General features: G+C 31.2%; 1 protein-coding gene and 1 non-coding gene across 3 annotated transcripts in view; one reads left to right on the top strand and one right to left on the bottom strand.

Moving 5' to 3' along the window:
- The window catches only part of LOC136968760 (small ubiquitin-related modifier 3-like), a 30034-nt gene extending 17379 nt beyond the window's left edge, over positions 1 to 12655 (top strand). The window contains exon 4 of one of the 2 annotated variants that reach the window (XM_067262794.1): positions 12522 to 12655. In XM_067262794.1, the coding sequence (XP_067118895.1) occupies positions 12522 to 12603 (82 nt within the window). In that variant the 3' untranslated portion in view covers positions 12604 to 12655. Of the gene's footprint in view, positions 1 to 1433; positions 1459 to 12521 lie in introns of those variants that run through there. The other variant, XM_067262795.1, reaches the window with a different exon arrangement.
- A 5758-nt stretch (positions 12656 to 18413) lies between these two features.
- Positions 18414 to 18497, bottom strand: TRNAL-UAA (transfer RNA leucine (anticodon UAA)). The gene has a single exon. It is a non-coding gene; the product is annotated as a tRNA-Leu (tRNA).
- Between the last annotated feature and the right edge of the window lie 330 nt (positions 18498 to 18827).

Below are 18827 nucleotides of genomic sequence, written 5' to 3'. Positions count from 1 at the left end.
TTTTAACCTAATCATTTACATAATTGCTGTACTGGCTAAAAAATGGAAATGATGATATTCATTCTAACAAGTATTTCAGCTGAAACCAAATATATACTCTCATAATAAAACTTTGTTTTTTGGCAAAGTACTGGGTCTATTTTTTTGAGAAGAATATATTTTTGTAGGATGATATTTGTAAGACCCCAGGGAGGTAAGAGGGAGTCATACCTCCTTTTCTGGCGACTCACTTGTCAAGGATGGCTGTTACGTCAACGGCGCGTTATGCGTTACGCGAGTGGAGGAGGAGGAAGGATGGGGTCGACAATAAGGCGAAGCCTACAGTCAAGAAAGACACCATTTTATAACAAAACAAGATTTATTAAAAGCGAAACGAACAAAACTACACGTCTACCCTCATATACAAAAGGGGGTCCGGAGATAGAGAGAGAGAGAGTTTACAAATATATATTCATACCTCTTAACAATTCCGTATTAGACGGAGTCCGGTAAATGGAATTGTAGATGGTCGTAGACGGGCACTTAACACTTTAGAATTCCTTTGAACTTTAGAAAACTTTAAGAACGGTCGATGGCGCACGTCGTACTCAAGAGACGATCGGAGAGAGAGCTCTTTAGGGGGTGAGGGAAGCGTCTTTTATAGGTTTTTGATGAGAAAACCAGTCACGTGATCGATAACTGATTGCAATTAGGGCCATAGGTGTTCCTGGGTTTTAAATAAACGACTAGTTTGGACGCTAACTGTAAACTATCGTGCAAGTTGATCTACCTGCTCCGAGGGAATAACGGCTTGTTGACAGTTAGGGGACGATCGTTGCCAGTCGAGGGTCAACAATTTCCCGGGTATGGAATGTTGTTGATTAAGCCGTTTATAACTGGAGTGAAATAATTCAGAAATTTTAGGTTCTTAACTTCCAGATTTCACATATATATTTGGTGTACGCCACTATTTCAATAAAGCAATAATTTAGTCTTTTGTGTTAAAAACTTGAACTAACTTAGTATTTCACATAGTTTGTATTGTTTAATGTATGTCAGTACTTCTCATTTAACAATAAGCTGAATGTTTTGGTTTAGTTAAACACACACACAACTATATTTAATAAATGCATTCCTCAAAATGCGGCCCGCCAGTTGCCAAGTGGTTCTGTTCCCTGAACACTAGGAGTTCAGTCATGGGTTTTCCAGGTTTTCTCCATGTCTGTAAAGCCTGAATAGGGCCGGTTATCCTTAAAAAGATCTCCCGGAAGGCATCCCCCTAGGCAGATCACTCAAGTGTTGCATTGCTGTAACTAAACAAACAACAACCTTAAAATGCAAATGAAATTTTATTTAAAAGTTGCAATTTGTAATGACATCGAGAAATGTGGTTTACATTGATAATTTAATACATACTGATGCATATTGAAAAAAAAATATATTTTTTATTTCAGTAAAGAATAATGATATATACCAATATCAACTGAAGCATCTTACAAAACTTAATAATGTGGTATGTGTCAGTATACACTACAGTAATACCAAATTCTTTAAAATATGTAAGTAGATTATATTTTAAAATAGAATGTTATTTTTTAATGATGATGATAAAGTTTTGATTAAAATATTAATTTTATAAATGTTTGAAAATTGTATTTAATAAAAATTTAGATCAATTACTGTTATATTTGTATTACAAATCAGTTACTTCCTTTGTCTTTGAAGTAATCTACATGAACATTGCGTAAGTGTTGTATCAATGAACTTTTTTTAGAAAATCTCTTATGACAAACAGCGCAGCAAAAGTGCTTTTCTCCCATATGAATTCTAACATGATTTGTTAAGCTGCTTTTGCTGGTGAAACGTTGGAAACAAACATCACAACAATAGGGTTTTTCTTCAGAGTGAAGACTTAGATGTGACACCCACTTTGTTCTGGACACAAAGCTACTTTTGCAAATATGGCATTCAAATGGTTTTTCTCCTTTATGAACTTGAAGATGAGTTACCAAATGGTGTTTATGCATGAAACCATGATTACAAAAATGACACTGAAATGGTCTTTCTCCTGTATGGATTTGAAGGTGTGATATCAAATGGTGTTTTTGAGTGAAACCACGTTTACAAATTCCACATTGGAAAGGTATCTCTCCCTTATGAATTCTGATATGAGCATAGAAGTTATCAATTTGAGTAAAACCCTTTTGACAGATTTCACATATAAACATCCCGTTCTGATCTTCATTGTGCATTTCTGAAAGATGATATAGATTTTATAATGTTAGTATTAAAACTTGCATATGTAATTTTTAATATGATCTACATATACTACTTATGAATCTATATTTAATACTACAATGATCACAACTCTAAATAGGATTTTTATAAAATCTACCTGTAATAATGAAAACAATTTTACAAAACACTTCTGCATATTGACAATATAAAGGTAACAGAAATGCTCCATTCATTGCCAAGTTGAACTTTATAATAAACCAGAATTTCTAACTTTAAAGTTGCCATAATGGAAATTGGTATATATGAAATTACAGTATTTGTAATTGTGACAAAGTTTTTAAGATTGCAAAATTTGGAACACCATTTTATGTTAGTTTTAAAGTGGCACAGGCTGTTAATTCCATAAACATTTCATTCAAAATCCAACCATGTAAACTATCTTTATTACATAATGTCTTGAAAGAAATATTGAAATTTCTGAACAAAGTTCTGAAAATGTTGGTTTTTCAAGACTTTAAATAGTTTACTAAAACGGTTTCACAAGATAATCATTAGCAGTTGTTCCAGTGATGCGATTTCTTACAAACTATGATAAAAGTTATGTTTGATCCCTGTAAAAGAAACGAAAACATCGAAAATTAAAATACTAAGTATATGTTATGACAAATAAAATTTTTAATAATACTGCTAGGTATAAAGTTAAAACTCTTTCAATATGTTAAAAAAGTATCGGTATACTTTTCTATTATTAAATATAACTTGATACCAACCTGTTTTGTTTTTATGCAGGCTTTTTCATCAGTTAAAACTGTTTGATTAGAAGAAAAAATAATAATTATTATTATTATTGTACAACAGAAGTATTTATTAATTACTACTAAAGTAAATATTCTTTTGAAAACTCAGAAAAGTTGAATTACATAATGTGATATATAGAATCTATAAAGTAAAAACTGACAAAGTGGCATTCTAAATAGGAATTGTTTAGAATCTAGAATAATCCTTCAATAATTTGCACAGGAAGTTCACAAAGAAAGATTGTACATGATTTAACTAAATGTTTTTATAAGTAAAATAATAATAAGTTTTTTTTATTAAATAATTATATAACTTATCATTATAATATACAGTATTATTAATTAATAAATTATATTACTTAATCAGTTTAATTAACTGAAATTAGGAATAAGTAAAATTTATGTAGAACTTTTTCATTTGCATTTTTTTTTTCTTAAATTTAGTAATTTAGTCATCACTCCAGTTTGTAAAGACTCATTTAATAAGTATTCTTCAAAAATTATATTTTTGAAGCACTTGACACTTTTTCCCCTTTTCCTTAGTTAAAAATGACAGTTTATCAGTGTTTTATTTGTTGATGGTTATATTTGATTACACCTAGCAGTTTGTAGAAATTTTTTCTAAAATTATTTGTATTCTTTCTGTAAAATTGTTCACAAATAGGTTGACATTCCTAAGTACAAATTGATTTAATAACATTTTAAAAATCATTTTATTTATGTCATTATTGCTACACACTATTTGTTGTTACAAAGAAATTATAGACTGATACATTTAAAAGTGAAATGCTGCTAATATATATTTAAAATTTATTATTATTGCACTAATTACAATATATTAACTATTGTTTCTGTTGATATAATTGACTAAATGTAACAGAGAGAATAGTTTCATTGCACTGCAATTTTCAAATTGTAGAACTATACACTCCCACTGTCATCCATCATCTGTTCTTTGTTAATAGCAAGATTGAGGCCGAAGTTTTAAACGCGAAAACGTGTACGTCGGACGTTCGGCGCCGCTTTCCTGTAAGCCTAGAAGTTTGACAATGGCGTTTGGAAAGTCGGTGGAATCATGCTCGACATTCCAAATGCCGTTGTCAAACGTCTAGGCTTAGAGGAAAGTGGCGCCGAACGTCCGACGTACACGTTTTCGCATTTAAAACTTTGGCTTCAACCTCTCTAATCTCAGCAATGGAGTTAAATAGATGAAAATCTAGACCAGGTATGGAAAGCTTAGAGTCTGGAGTTCCAATTAACTATAAGGTTAAATGGTTAATAAAACTTCTGGTCTGAATCAGAAAGTCATAGATTTTTAAATTAAAATGTGATTAAAAATGCCACCCAGTATTGTAACGATGTCACAATAATACACACTTGATTTTTAGAGTCTGATGTATCTATTATCTTTATGCATTGTGGATAAGGACTGAAACTTTTTTGCTTGGCATATACAAATTGTGCAGTACATTTCTTTCCTAGTTTTATTGAAAAAATTTCTATATTGTCTTTTCAATCTTTACTTATAAATTATCCAGATTATTTTTGTTTATAGTATCAATCATTATCAAACTCTTATCTAAAGGAGAGATGGTAACGTAAATACTCTACTAGAGTAATGAAATGTTAGTAGTAGTAATTCTGTTTATTTTTGTGATCTCAAAGAAGGAATTATAAATGAGTTTTAAAAGTTGTTTTTGTGTTTACTAGTCTTTGGGTAATGGCATCTTAGATTTTTTTTAAGACTGTATTCCTGTAAATTCTTAAAGGAAAAAAAAAATATAACAACATTGAAGAGGCTACTGTTTTAAGTGTTTTGATCTTTTGATTTAAATACTTCGATTTAAAATCGAAAATTTCATTCAATTACTAAAAGTATATTTTCATATTGTATAAGTATTATTTTACAATAATTACTAATCATGTATTTTACCAGAATATAAGGTTCAACAAATTTCAATAATAATGTGCATAGAGTAGACAAATATTTCCTTTTTTCCCCTGTCTTTAACATTATCAAATTGCATTTATCACAGAATGAAGAAAAATAACTTTTGTGATATTGTGATGGAAAATTATAATAATATATATGGAATAAAAATTATATATAAATTTAATAAAGTATACAAACTAACTAATTTGAAACAGTAAAATATTCCCGAAAGAATAAGTATTTTCATATGCACTTCAATTGAATGTTATATTTAAATGAAGTTTAAGACGCCATATCAAATGTTTTCACTCTTTTACAGTTTTTACAATAGCGGACTCTTACATTATTACTTTATTTACTATTTCTTAGTTTGAGGAATGAGCTTATTTCGTAATTTTCTTGTTTTTTACTTTTTAAACATTCATATTCAATTACTGCATCTAAAATCATCATTAGTTTTTTCTTCTCTTTTTAACAGCTCAGCAAGCATTTTCCTGTTGTTCTCTAGATTAATAAAAATAGTCATATTAGTAAAAGCCACATTCTAAAGTTAATTTCTTTATTATAATATTTAATTTTACATACATTTTAAAAAGAAAATTTACTTACTTCTAAGAACAATTGGAATACTAAATTCTGTCGCTCTGTTTTAAGTAAATCAGTGATATTGGATTATGAGGAGATATTTTTTTAGTGCAATGGATAAGCATTTCTTAATTTGAATAAATATGAATAAGAAGAAAAGAATATCTGCCTGTAGTTTTTCTGTAAACTTAAATAGTAATTAAACAATTATTTTTAATCTTTAATTTCTTTGATAAATAAATTAAGTCAAACTTTGAATTATTGTTAAGAACAGCACTAACATTTGAAAAATAACTCTTTTATTATGAGGAAATAACTACAAATCAGTTATGTCATCAAACATTAATAATTTTATACATAATTTAACAATTTCTTTTATTGATCTTGCATTTAAGAAATTTTTGTGTTTAAATTACAGTGATGATGATATTCTAAATGAACTGAAAAAACAAATATATATATATATATATATATATATATATAAAATTATTGACATTAGTTATAGAAACAAAGATTCCAGTTTGTATTATACAAAATTATATCTTGTCTTAATATTAAATATTTATTAATTATTATTTTTCTTCATAAATCTTGATAAAAAGTCTAATTTGTTCATTTAAGTAGAGAGATAATAAATACCTTTTAAATGTTATATTTCAATAAAACAATTATTTTTTACAACCTGGTTGATTATAATTCCAATTATATACAGACAAGTCAATGTGTTCCTCCTGAAAAAGAAATTAAGATTTATATTTTTCTATTTTTGATGATAATTTAGTAGTAATAATAATTAAATAAGGTAGTAATGTGTCAAATTATAAAAGCCAGGCAGCTGTATTATCCTAAGCAAATCTGAAATTATATCCTAAATTAGCAGGTTTTATCAATTTTACTTGTTTTATAGGGTTTTACCGTTAAACTACCTCCAGGTAAATATAAGTTACGTTCATATTTTATAGTAAAATCACTTTTACGCAAGTAAAATAATTACTAGTACGTTTAATCCAAATGAATGCAAGATAATTCTAACTAAAAATAGGAGTATTCAAATGCAAGAATTGAGAACTATTCGATTACAAATGATTACTGTACTCAAGAACGTACGTTATGTATTTAACTACTGAGCTACCGGATACGATACACACAAGAATGAGTTAATAACAGTGAAGAAGCCAATTCGGGTGCCAAAAACTAGCGTTTCGACCTGCCGTTTAAAATTTTAATTTCATTACAGTACTACAGAAACCAAGTTAATTCGTGATGTAACTTCTTGAGGAATTTTAATATCCTAATTGATCTGTGGTGGGAAAAATCCCAAGCTGTTGCGAAACAAACTTCTGCACCTGCAGCGTTGTAAATCAATGCCCCAAGGGCAGGGAGTGCCGGGTGAGAGGGTGAAAAGGACGAAATTACATTCTTCCTCTTGAGAATTCGATTATTGAAAGTTCTCGATTGGTTCATTTCAACGAAGATCTTGCTTGTACAGTAATATTAAGGATCATACAGGATCCGTTGTCGTGTGACGTTCGTTTCTCTCACGAGGTTCGAAATTGTTTTCCGAATACAGTTTGTCTTGCTCTTAGATGATCGTTGTACCCGGAGATGAATTTACTTATTTGTTTACGAGTGAAATCTTATTATTCCGCTTTATCCAAGTTATGTTCTTCAAATCCAAAAACCTCATCCGTTTCCGTTTTAGACAGGTTTCGGCTTGTAGTTAAGTTTTTTCCGTTTAGGCAGGTTTCTGTTTTATTCGGGTTCCGTTTAGGGCAAGTTTTACTGTTTAATTATTACATAGCTATGTTTATTTTATATTCCAATGTATCCTATGAATTTTCGTCTATTTAATATATTTAAAACTAACAAACATTTTACGATTCATTATCATTTTCTAGTATTTACTTTTCAAAACTGCAAAAAAAAAATTGTAATTCTTACATCATCACATTTAAAATCTTTACAGTAAGCTTATCAAAAGTTTTTTTTTAAATATTAAAATACGTTAATAAATTCTTTATTTCTGTATTATTATAAACTTTCATTGAAATGTTATCGCTACACAAGGTAAACATAGAAACTGGAGACAAAAGTAATAAAATTGTTGCAATTGTGCAATATTTATCATATATCACATATATTTTTGTCTCAAATTACCAATAATTTATGTATTTGTTATAAAGTAAATTATTGGAAAAATATATTACGACTGTTTTACACTTAATAATAAAATAGTTTGTTAGAAAAATGAAATTTTATAACGTTGAAATTGAAATCTCTAAGAAACATTTATGAAAGAATTTCTATAGTTTATAGTTTTCTACAATTGCCACGTTTGGGGACGTAGTCACACGGGGTGACATTTCCCCACACTAACCCTCTTCTCACCTCGAGTTTAAAAGTAAACAGTATCAAAATGAATGCTTTCCTGTTTTATTCGGTGGCCACCTGCTTATGGCACCCAAATACGTGAACATCCACGAGGTAAAGCAAAATAAAATTCAATACTTGACACGTGTTAATTACCATCAATTTGCGTATGTCTTGCATCTCGCACAAAGAGCTGCCATACCGATATGACAGCTCCTTACACAATAATATGTTGTTAGTTATCGTTGGTCGTGCGTTTTTACGGTGTTCTACCCGTCTATGCATGTCATTAGCCATGCAGATGATTCACAGACAAATTTCTGGCTACATCCCCGTGTGTTATATACATATAAAAAGGCAATCTTTATTCCTATGTGCTTATCTGAACTTAAAAAAAAATGTTTAGATAGTAGGGCCAGTTAAAATAATAAATTTGTAAAAGCTTTTAACTTGTTTACACCGCCGTTTGTCTGTAGTTTCCTGTTGGGGTTTAAAATGTCTTGTTTTTTAATAGTAGTCTTTCATTTAAAACTAAATTTATAAATTTGCTACTTGTAAATATTAAAAAATTAATTAAGTTATATTCATAATGGCTAGTCCTCTCAAGTATTTAATTTTAATACAATGATGCATAGTATGGCTCAGTTAACCAATTTACTGTTATGTTATACTGTATGTATGTATGTATATTATAAGAATGGCTCTAAACTGGTTTTACATGTGATAAAAGGCTATCTTTTGAGCCATCCTATATTCTACAACATTAAATTATCATCAGACTTAATTAAATAAATATATTAATAATGGCTGCCTGTCATTACATTTTGTTGTACACACAGGCGTCGAGAGGGGAGAGCTGGAGATTTTCTCTGAACTTTAGGGCCCACTTTAATTTATTAATAAAACAAAAACATTCTGTGTATCTCATTACTTGAAAAAACGGAAGGCCAAACGGGCCCGCTCTACCTCTGGTCCCATACAACTCTCGACGACCCTATCATTGTATAGTAAAACACACATTAATTAGACGGATAGCAAATGAATTATCTAATGAATGGTGATTAGTGTGGTTCATTTTTTATTATTGGGATCATTCGCAGCACTAAAATTGGATATCAGAATTCTAAATAAATTTAAGCTATGAATTTCTGTCGGAGGGAGAAAATTTAAGTATACAAAGATTATTTTATATCAGAGGTTATAAATTTTCTAGGCTCGCAGATTAAAGAATTGAATACTTCCTGAAATAATTGCATTCTCTTACATTCTATACGAAACATTTCTAACTGGAGCTAAAGAAAATAATAAAAGGAAAACGTTAATATCATTAAAATGGTTTAACGTTTCATCATTTTTCCAGGGTTATTGGACAGAATAGAAAAGCACAAATGTTTGCTAAAATTTATTATTACTGTAAACGAGATTGACCTGCTGGTATCAAATTACTGTAGTTTCACTATAGTCTAAGCTGTATAAACAAATTTTAAAAATATTTGATATTTGATATCTAAAATAAGAACACCTGTATCAAATATGCTAAGATTCGTTTTAAAAAATATTATTTTATATCTAAAATTTCGATATAGATAGATAATCTATAAATTACATCCATAACTTGTAGTATATATTAATTAAACTATAGTTTGTACTTAACGTTTAAGCAAGAGTGGAAAATTCTTTTAATTTAATTAATAAGAACCGAAAATGCTAAATGAAGTGCTCGGTCCAAGATGACCCTAAGGTTAGTGAACCGCTATTTTAAAATCGGAAGGCCACATCTTATTTTAGAAGAAATTCGTAAGACCGCGTAACGTATTGCATGTTGGGGACCGTCCATTAATTACGTGTAAAGTTTTGAGCCATTTTTGACTCCTTCCCTCTGTCGTGTACAATGATGTATGCTACTTTTGGTAAACTTCCTCTTTACGTGTACAATAGTTCGTGGACCTCTCCCGACATTCAAGAAATGATTTAAATTCTGCAAATATTTTCTAATTGAAAGTTTATTTATACGACAAGTAAATAGGCTTTTAAGAACAAATTTGTATGCCGCAGATACCGTTAAGAAAAAAATCCACATAAAACAATGCCTGGACCTTCCCTCAAACTGTACAGGACGGCCCCTTGAGTGTTTGCATTTTTGACTCTTTTCCGAGGAAACTGAAGGCCTGTTTTTAATATCCATCCGAGCGAGGTACGGGGCTCGACATATTCGGGACAGATCACCCCCAAAAATTCCTGGGATACGCCCGAGTCACTCTGAACGACAGGCAACGCCTTCACTTGGGCGGTTAATTATTTCAGACGAACCAAATTTTTCGAAAAATAGCCTTTGATAACCTAAAAGTCAATAAGAATCCAATGACAGTGCGCTATCAAACGCCCAAAAATAACTCGAAGAAATTGCTTTTATGTTGTTTTGGATCAAGTGTTGGCATCTGTAAAAGTTTTGGCAGAGAGAATCAACCGTATAATCTTTTGATTTCCTCGGTAATTTATAATATTCGAGAATGATGGATAAGAAACCATTTTTTCTAAGAAAATCGTAAGCTGGAGGTGAAATTGATTAACAAAAAATCCTCAATGGATGCGATCTCCCGAAGAATTTTATTTATTGTTTTGGAAAAGAACGATGAAATATTACGAATGTATTCGTCATAAGAGCAAAAGAGTTTTCTTAGATTTATTCCAACTTATCTGTGGTGTTAAGAATTTTTAATTCCTTGCCAGTTTCTACAAACAAATCCTGCTTATAAATAAAACTTATAAGAAGATTACGATCTCGCGATTTTATCAATAGAATGGAAATGGCGAATCATTAACATTTGATGAAGCTGTAGGACACTTTTCGAGTGTTAAAAATCGCCACCGAAATTTCTTAGATGTAAATTAACAAAAGAAAAACATTATACTTGAAGACCGTCTAAAAGAATTATTGCTTCCGGGCCACAGGAGCGTGGCTTAAATCGTAAATCTTGTCGATATTTATTCTACTTTCCTGCTGAGTGATTGATTTAAATGTATAATGGCGTCACGATAATCGCAGTAACGTGAAGATGGATGAAAACACATCCTTAGATCCAGTATGGTAACATTATTAATTAATGAAGGATTAATTACTTCAACTAATAAAATTTAAATTATTATCGTTATAAAATGCTTTCAATTACTGAGCCATTTTAAAATTACTATTAAAATTACACAAATATTATAATAATAAGTAAGAAACAAAATCAGTTTTCTTTTACCTTCCTGAAAATTGAAATAATTTTTAAAATAATTACATAATATTTTTATTACTTAATTAGCATTGATTTGAATATTATAATTAAGCATACTTTAGTAATTATTAATTATTATTATAGAAGTCTTACAGTAAAACCTCGATTTAACGTACAAAATTGCCGGTTCGTATGTAATACGTGAAAATTAACACACTGATAATGTTAAACTGCTTTTTATATGTAATTAAATTAGCAATTTTTTTTTTAATGCAAGAGTCGCCGTTCTTAACATTACTCTACAACGGGAGTGTCTCGATATATCGTTCTAAGACGAATAAAACCTCTTTTGTTTTGTTTTTAAGAATATTATTTATTTGTTTAGTTAAATAAAGTTAGATATATTTTTTGGAAAATGCACTTTATCTATTTATTTCGATTTAGTCTGTATACTTGTTTATTCCAGTCTCGGAACAACGCGAATACACAAGCAATAAAACACAACGAAATACTTTTACGTAAAATTAAACTTCTCGTACGTACTTAATTTTAATTAAACAAACGTATCTACGTAATGAATTAATAACAGATAAACTAATTTATCCTCTTCTCCCCGAATTTGTCCGTTAAATCGAGGTTTTACAGTGTTATACGTAATAAAAACACTATATACAGTAAAACTTGTGTAAACCGTTACGATTAAGGTTGAATATTTTATAATATACAATGATACAATAAAATATTTTTAAAAACTTAATCCAAATTTAAAAGAAAATAGATTAAAAATATTATTTCATTTACTTGCATGGCTGTTTTCAATCCCAACTTGCTGCATCTATGTTTGGTCTACGAGTGAAACTAAACAGAGGCATTCAATCTGCAGTCGGAAATGAACACTCCACCAATCAAGGTCGTGGAGTATTGTATTACCGACAGCTCGTATTTCATTCAGGGATGTGTTTACCGCTGTAACTTTTGCTTTAAAATTTAAATGATATACTTTAGTAATTATTAAATCAGGGAAATTAATAGTAATACGATATCGTCGTAATAAGTATTTATTACTTTATAAGAATCAATTGTACTGTATTATTAAGAGCGTTACAATATTTAAAAGTATACGGTATCCGCGGGGGGGGTTGAAGATCCCAAAATAATGATTTTGGTATTCGCGTGGGGTATTCGTTTCGTCGGATTCGGGGACATGTGCCAAATGGATTTCCTGCTACAATAATAAATGAAATTAATACATTTTTAAAGTAATAACTGTTAATAATTCTAACAATGTCGATTTCGTTTACTTATGTATTTAAGTATTTCCGTAAAACAAACTAAATTACGAATAAGTCTATACTATATCATCAATTTTTCCTGTTTAATGATTAATTTATATTGTAGCGAGGGTGCAGGAACGTCTGCAGAAAATCTCGAGACACTCGATGTTGATGGATTCTCTCTCCTAATGAAACAACTGAACTAAAGTAAACAATATCCCCAACATCCGGTTCTAGGAAGACATGTGTTGCCTTTTGCCGGTACTTTTCGGACCCAGTCGCTTTCCCCCGCACAACCCACCACAAACAACAATATGTAGGGGTAAAGTATCACGTTACACAGCGATATGAGGTACTTTCGGTGGTCTATTGATATGGAAGCAATCAGGTTTGTTACTTTAAAATAGAAATAAATATTATAATGCATATCGCACGGCTTCAACTAAGTAAGATTAGGAAACTAATGTAATTCTAAGGTAATTGAGTAACGACGTGTCTTGGTCCGCCCGAATCCGTCTTGAGTAGAATGCACCACTGACAAAGCTTCATCGTCATTATATTAATGTGTAAAATTCGTTAAGATTTATTTAAATGCGAACAATCTTTAAATAAAAACCATTTAAATAACAATTTGTGTTAATTATACGTTTAAAATTAACACGCGTTGTTCGTAAAACATATCTTTCTATTATAATTTTATCATCAATTTAGTTTTATTCGGTTCGATTGCGTAAAAAAGAAAATAATGATCGTAATTCTCGTAGATTATTTATCGTCGTATAAATGTTTTGAGACCCCCGAACCCAAAAAGGCAAAAAAAATTCCGTGGATACGAGTGTGTGTTGGCGTCTATTCCATTTAATATCTCAGGACGGTGTGAAGGAGTGTATAAGGGGCATTGGTGCTATTAAATTTCGTTGTGAAAGGTCAAGGGAATAAAGAGTAAGGTCACGTGATATACGTGAGTGGCCAGACTTAATGAAGATTTTACTTGTTAGCATTTACAATGTTTTATAAAACTCACCTCTACTCTCAAAATTAAGTCTTTTGCTATTTTATAGTAATTAAAAATATATTATACAGTTTTTACAACAAAATCTCATAACAGATGGCGCCACATACAATTTTAGTTATTTTGATTAATAATTCAAATGTTATTTTTAAAATAAAATCTCATAAAAGCCGAGAAACTTACGCAACTCGTTGCTAGAATTTTTTATGTATAAAATAATGATTCGAATACTGTATTCGACGGACTGGAAGAGGGAACCGGACTCACCGAAGCTGGACAAACGTTGGAATCCAAAAAAATTTTACAAAGCTAATTCTGTGTGGTTAGCATACTCGATGCGAACAAACAAACTAGAATAAAAATTTTTAAATTTCTTATGAATTTATATACAGCTCGGAACATGAAAATGAACTTGAGATTTCACGATCTATTTGAGGTGTGGCATCTTCACGTTTTAGACTAATCAAACCAAATGCAATACCAGATTTTCCACACTAGCCTATGTACACTTCCACCTGTAAATATAGAAAGATTGAAAGATTTAAGTAAAATTAGAGACCACAATTAGAAGTGGTTAAATACGTAGAATCACTACAGACTGGTGAAAACGTAGAATCCGAGGAAACGTGATTAATCAATATAATAAAACAGTTGTGTGACAAACTAAATTACGAATAAGATGTGATGCTAAAATTGCAATACAAAATTAATCGTCAATTTTTCTTGTTTAATTAATGATTAATTTATATTGTAGTGGGTGCAGGAACACGGTATAAGACCGAAACTTTTGTGGAAAAAAAAGAAAAAAAAAGGCTATTCGTATCATTTTAGAGTTTTCCTTATTCATTTCGCACTAAACTGTATTGAAAGAAGGTAGAAGTTCAAGTGGTCAGAGCAATTAGCGGAGCAAGAGATGTGTAGAAAATCATTTTAAGACGAACGATCCTGAATGTCAGTTGTTACGTAAAATACAGTGACATATACAGAAAGTTAAAAACAAACTGGTTCGACTACGACGCTTACTACTAGCAAACAAAATCTTTTGCTATTAGGACTACTTCATAATGAACACATGCAAAGAAAACGAACATACAATGTACAGTCATCCTCTCTAGAAACAGAGAAAGGTTAAAGGGCTTTATCATAATTCGTTAAGAAAACAGAATTTATCTATATCTGTAGTTTGAAAAATATTACAACGAAAATCTTTGCGTGTACATGAAAGATACGAGAAGCCATCTTCTACTCGTGCCATAGCGCATGCGAAGTATTCAGCGAGAAGAGCGAGACACGGTAAACTTCAAACTGTCAGATATTTGCCGGAGCCAGAAATTCGCTCTCGCCGGCCAGATTCTCGTTTCTCGCTTCTTTACGGTTTTCCTTTGCAGACAACTATATCGCTGGCTACTAGATTTGCGCCTGGTAGTCGCACCTAATGCCCATCGGTGCAACCAGAACGATAGTATTTTATACCTTGTATGCACCAGCAATATAACTTAAAAGTTAGCTAGATGAATAAAGTTACGTTAAACTAGTCTAGAATACGAAGAATAGGTTTGTACTTCTCACCGATCAATCACAATGATGCCATGACAAAGCCCAAAATATCCAATCACAGAAGTGACTGGAATTCTGAGATGGAGATGACATCGTTGTAAGCTAGTTCAAGCTCTCGATATGGATTAACAAAGTAGGGCGTATTAATCTATTAAAAAATTTCTGCTAATCTTATCTTAAGACACACAGGGTGATTCAAAAATCACAAAAATTTAAAAAAATTAATAACTCACAAACTATTTACAGTAAAATGATGAGGTTTTCACACAAATACTTGAAAAATAGTGAAATTTTATTATGTGTAATAATTACAGTACCAAAATAGTTACATTACTTGCCATAGATCGGCGCTTGATAAAATTACATAATCTGTGTAGTTGTTACTAGAGCTTACACTAATAATATTTATATATAATATATTTTATTCGTATTTTAACAAATTTACAAATGATACAGCGACATCTATGGCAAGAAATGAAACTATTTTGGTACTAAAACTTTTATTAAAACTAAGAAAATTCCGCTTCTTTCTAAGCATTTCTGTGAAAATCGCAACATCTTACTATAAATAATTTGTAAGTTATTAATTTTTTAAAATTTCTATCACCCTGTACTTTACAACTAGGGTAAAATGGCCAGTAAATAGACGGTATTGTTATATTAAGTTCAAATTAAGTTGATATTAAACTTAACAAAGTACTGGCGGAGACAACTGACTTCATTCAGTTTAATAATTTCTGTTTTCTAGCATTTTATTTCTTGCGTTTGTATTGATACAAATTCGAAAGTTTTTAAAATTACTTTTACTTGTTTTATTTTTATATTTTTATTTCGTTATGAATCGTGTACATTTTCTTCTGCTTTAACTTTCAATTTAATTGTTAGAAAAATTACGTTTAACTTTAATCACAAATTAGTCCAAAAATAAAACGTGTGGATATAATATTTAAACTGATACACGTAATCAATTAATATAAAGTTAAAAAGTTTTATTAAGTAAAAGTTTATATACACAATTAATTGTTTCAGGTAATTATAATTGTGGCTTAGACATATGCTGACTGAGATATTTCCCTACTGTTTTTATTTATGTGTTGACACGCACGTTGCTGGCGAAAATCCATTATTTTCCGTTCAAAATTTCACCAACCTAACATCCTCACGACCGAAGACGGTGCAAGTTGTCGCCGTCGACTTTAATTAACTGAAGAGAAAGGACACGTCCCTCGTTAGCAATGACAAAAGCACACGTATCATTCCAAGTACCGTCAGCAGGAAAGGGAAGACGCCAAACCGCCACGAAAAGTCACATCCGATGAATGAAGGTCGCATCCGGTCATTAGGTCACAGCCAGGTAAAAGTCCATATCCGGGTAAAAAAGTCACAATCGGGGACAAAGTCACATCCGGTGAGAAGACCTCGAAGATTTATTTCTTCCAGAAGAAGAAGATCTTCTTCCACCAAGGCTTCTTTTTCCTCTTTTTCAGAATCGATTTACACTCCTCTTCCGGTCGTTCTTCGCGTGCCTGTCTCTGCACCGACCATTCCGGAACTTCCGGATACCTCTTTTCCAGGTAATCGATGACAGACGAGGTGCTCTCATTGGGAGAGACGACAATGACCCGTTTCTTGTCGGGTTGAGCAGATTTCTCCGCACCCTCCACCATCTCTTTCGGACGCACGCGAATCACTCGAAATGAAGAGGAAGTCGATTCCGATGTCGAGGTGCTCTCCTCTGGACTGTCTCCTCCAGAGGTATTCCATTTCTTTAACGCTTTGAAATGATCCATTCTGCAAGCAAAAAACAAACGAGTATTAAATATTGTATAACATTTCTATAGTTTATAAAAGTTGTGCTATTCTGTTTATTGTCATTAAAACTAATGAAAATATTCTAGAAGAAATTAAATAAACTCATCTATTCTAATTCAGTAAAGGTTAGATTGATTATAATAATGTCATATCGGATGTAATGTGTCTGCATATGTAATATACACACACAAAATTATAACTCGAAATGACAGAATTTATTATTCGAGTTTGCTTTAACAATTCGACTCGATTGACGAAAATGAACAAAGAAAAGATTGAATGCATTTCCCCAAAAGGCTCGATTTTTCACTTTGAAGAAACCACACGACGATTGTTATCGAAATATTCGTTGTGGGAAAATTATCGCTGCTAATTGTGATTTAGCGCCTAACAATGTTAAAAAATACCTAAATCTAGAAAGATCAGGGACTAAACTTACCCAAAATAATCGCTTTAATTACAGCAAAACTCAGAAAACGCAGTAAACAATTCAATAATCGCATTCCAACAAAGCAAAAGACAATTGTCGAAATTCTATTGTTGCGTCGCGATTCAGTTTAATGCTAAAAATTCACATTTTTTGACAGAATTTCGGAATTTTCGCGTCTGTCTTTCTATAGAGACGAATTTCGACAGATTATTCTGCTATTTGTCTGTAGTCTTTCGTTCATCCCCACAGAGACGAGGTAGAATCAATTTTGTTAGAGTTTGGATGTTCGAAGACTTTCATAAACTATTTAGATTCGAGTAGGATTCGACTTAAATGGAGCAATGGCACAATCTTTTGGAACTATTGTTTGTATATTGTTGTTGTGCTGCAATTTAAAAAAAAAAAAAAAATTGTAGAAGTAGGAATGCCAAATGTCTGGCCTTTTTTAATCTCGAAAACGCAGTTAAGTAGATGAAAGTTGAGATCAGATATGAAAAGATTAGGGGCGGGAGGTCCCGATTAACTATGCATGGACTTCCGATGCAACCGGAAGTCACTCTATTTCAATTTAAAACTCTTTTCTTGAAAAGAGTTAAATAGATGACAGGCCCGAATCTATTGTTAAAGGAAAAGTATGATGTACAGGGGCGAGACACTACAGTACTAATCTGAGATTGAGTGCATCTATTTTAAATTAAATAAATTTAAGATATGTAAATTTACATGTTTATTTTTAGTTGTTAAATATTATAAATGTTATAAAGATTTTAGAACTTAGGGACAATTTTAAAAATTTGTTAAAAATTTGTATTGTGTTTTGTGTTCATTCTTCTTGTTTCTTTGTAATAGTTTGTGTTTTATATATATATATTTTTATATACATAAATAAATAAAATACAGAAGAAGGATGAAATGTTGTGCTGCCTATGAAAATCACATGAGTTATCAATAACCAACTTTTGAGGTAAAGTACTGACTTTAGTGGGATTTCAGCTTAAAACATTTATACATCACAGTGTTTGCGCATGTAAATCATAAATGCCAAAATTCAGAATAATATTTTGTTTGAGTTTGAATTTGACATTATAGAAGAAAAATGTAATAAAAAAAGTGGCACGTACGGCACATTTTCCAAAGTATCGAGAACATAGAAGATCCCAGATGCAAATCGAACCCCAACAATTGTTCACTCGTGCAAAACAACCTGTCAGAAGTGGGATTCGAACCCACGCCCTCATACGAGGACCAGATCTTAAGTCTGGCGCCTTAGACCACTCGGCCATTCTGACACGACCTAACAACTTCCTAATCGCCCGATTATCAAATCGAAAAGCAATCGTCGTTATCGATCCTGTCTACGAGTTTCGCATTTTCGTCGCACTTATCCGCTTTCGGAGGAACTGACATTCGAACTGCCATCATCGAGTGGACATTTTACAACCAACTTTTCACGTTTTATTGCATGTTATTATTATAATTGTTCGGTTTCGCATCGAACGTGCGTGTGTTTCATCCCGATTTGAGAATTGCTAAGCGGACGGTTTCTGAAAATCGTCTGCAATTTTGCTTCTTATAAAATTTTTACACCTGCAACACCTTTAAAATCTAACACCTGTAAG

The sequence above is a fragment of the Centruroides vittatus genome, unplaced genomic scaffold (assembly GCF_030686945.1).
Source record: "Centruroides vittatus isolate TY-2023 unplaced genomic scaffold, ASM3068694v2 contig_1520, whole genome shotgun sequence".
Taxonomy (NCBI): Eukaryota; Metazoa; Arthropoda; class Arachnida; order Scorpiones; family Buthidae; genus Centruroides; species Centruroides vittatus.
This window is presented reverse-complemented; position numbering and strand designations above follow the sequence as displayed.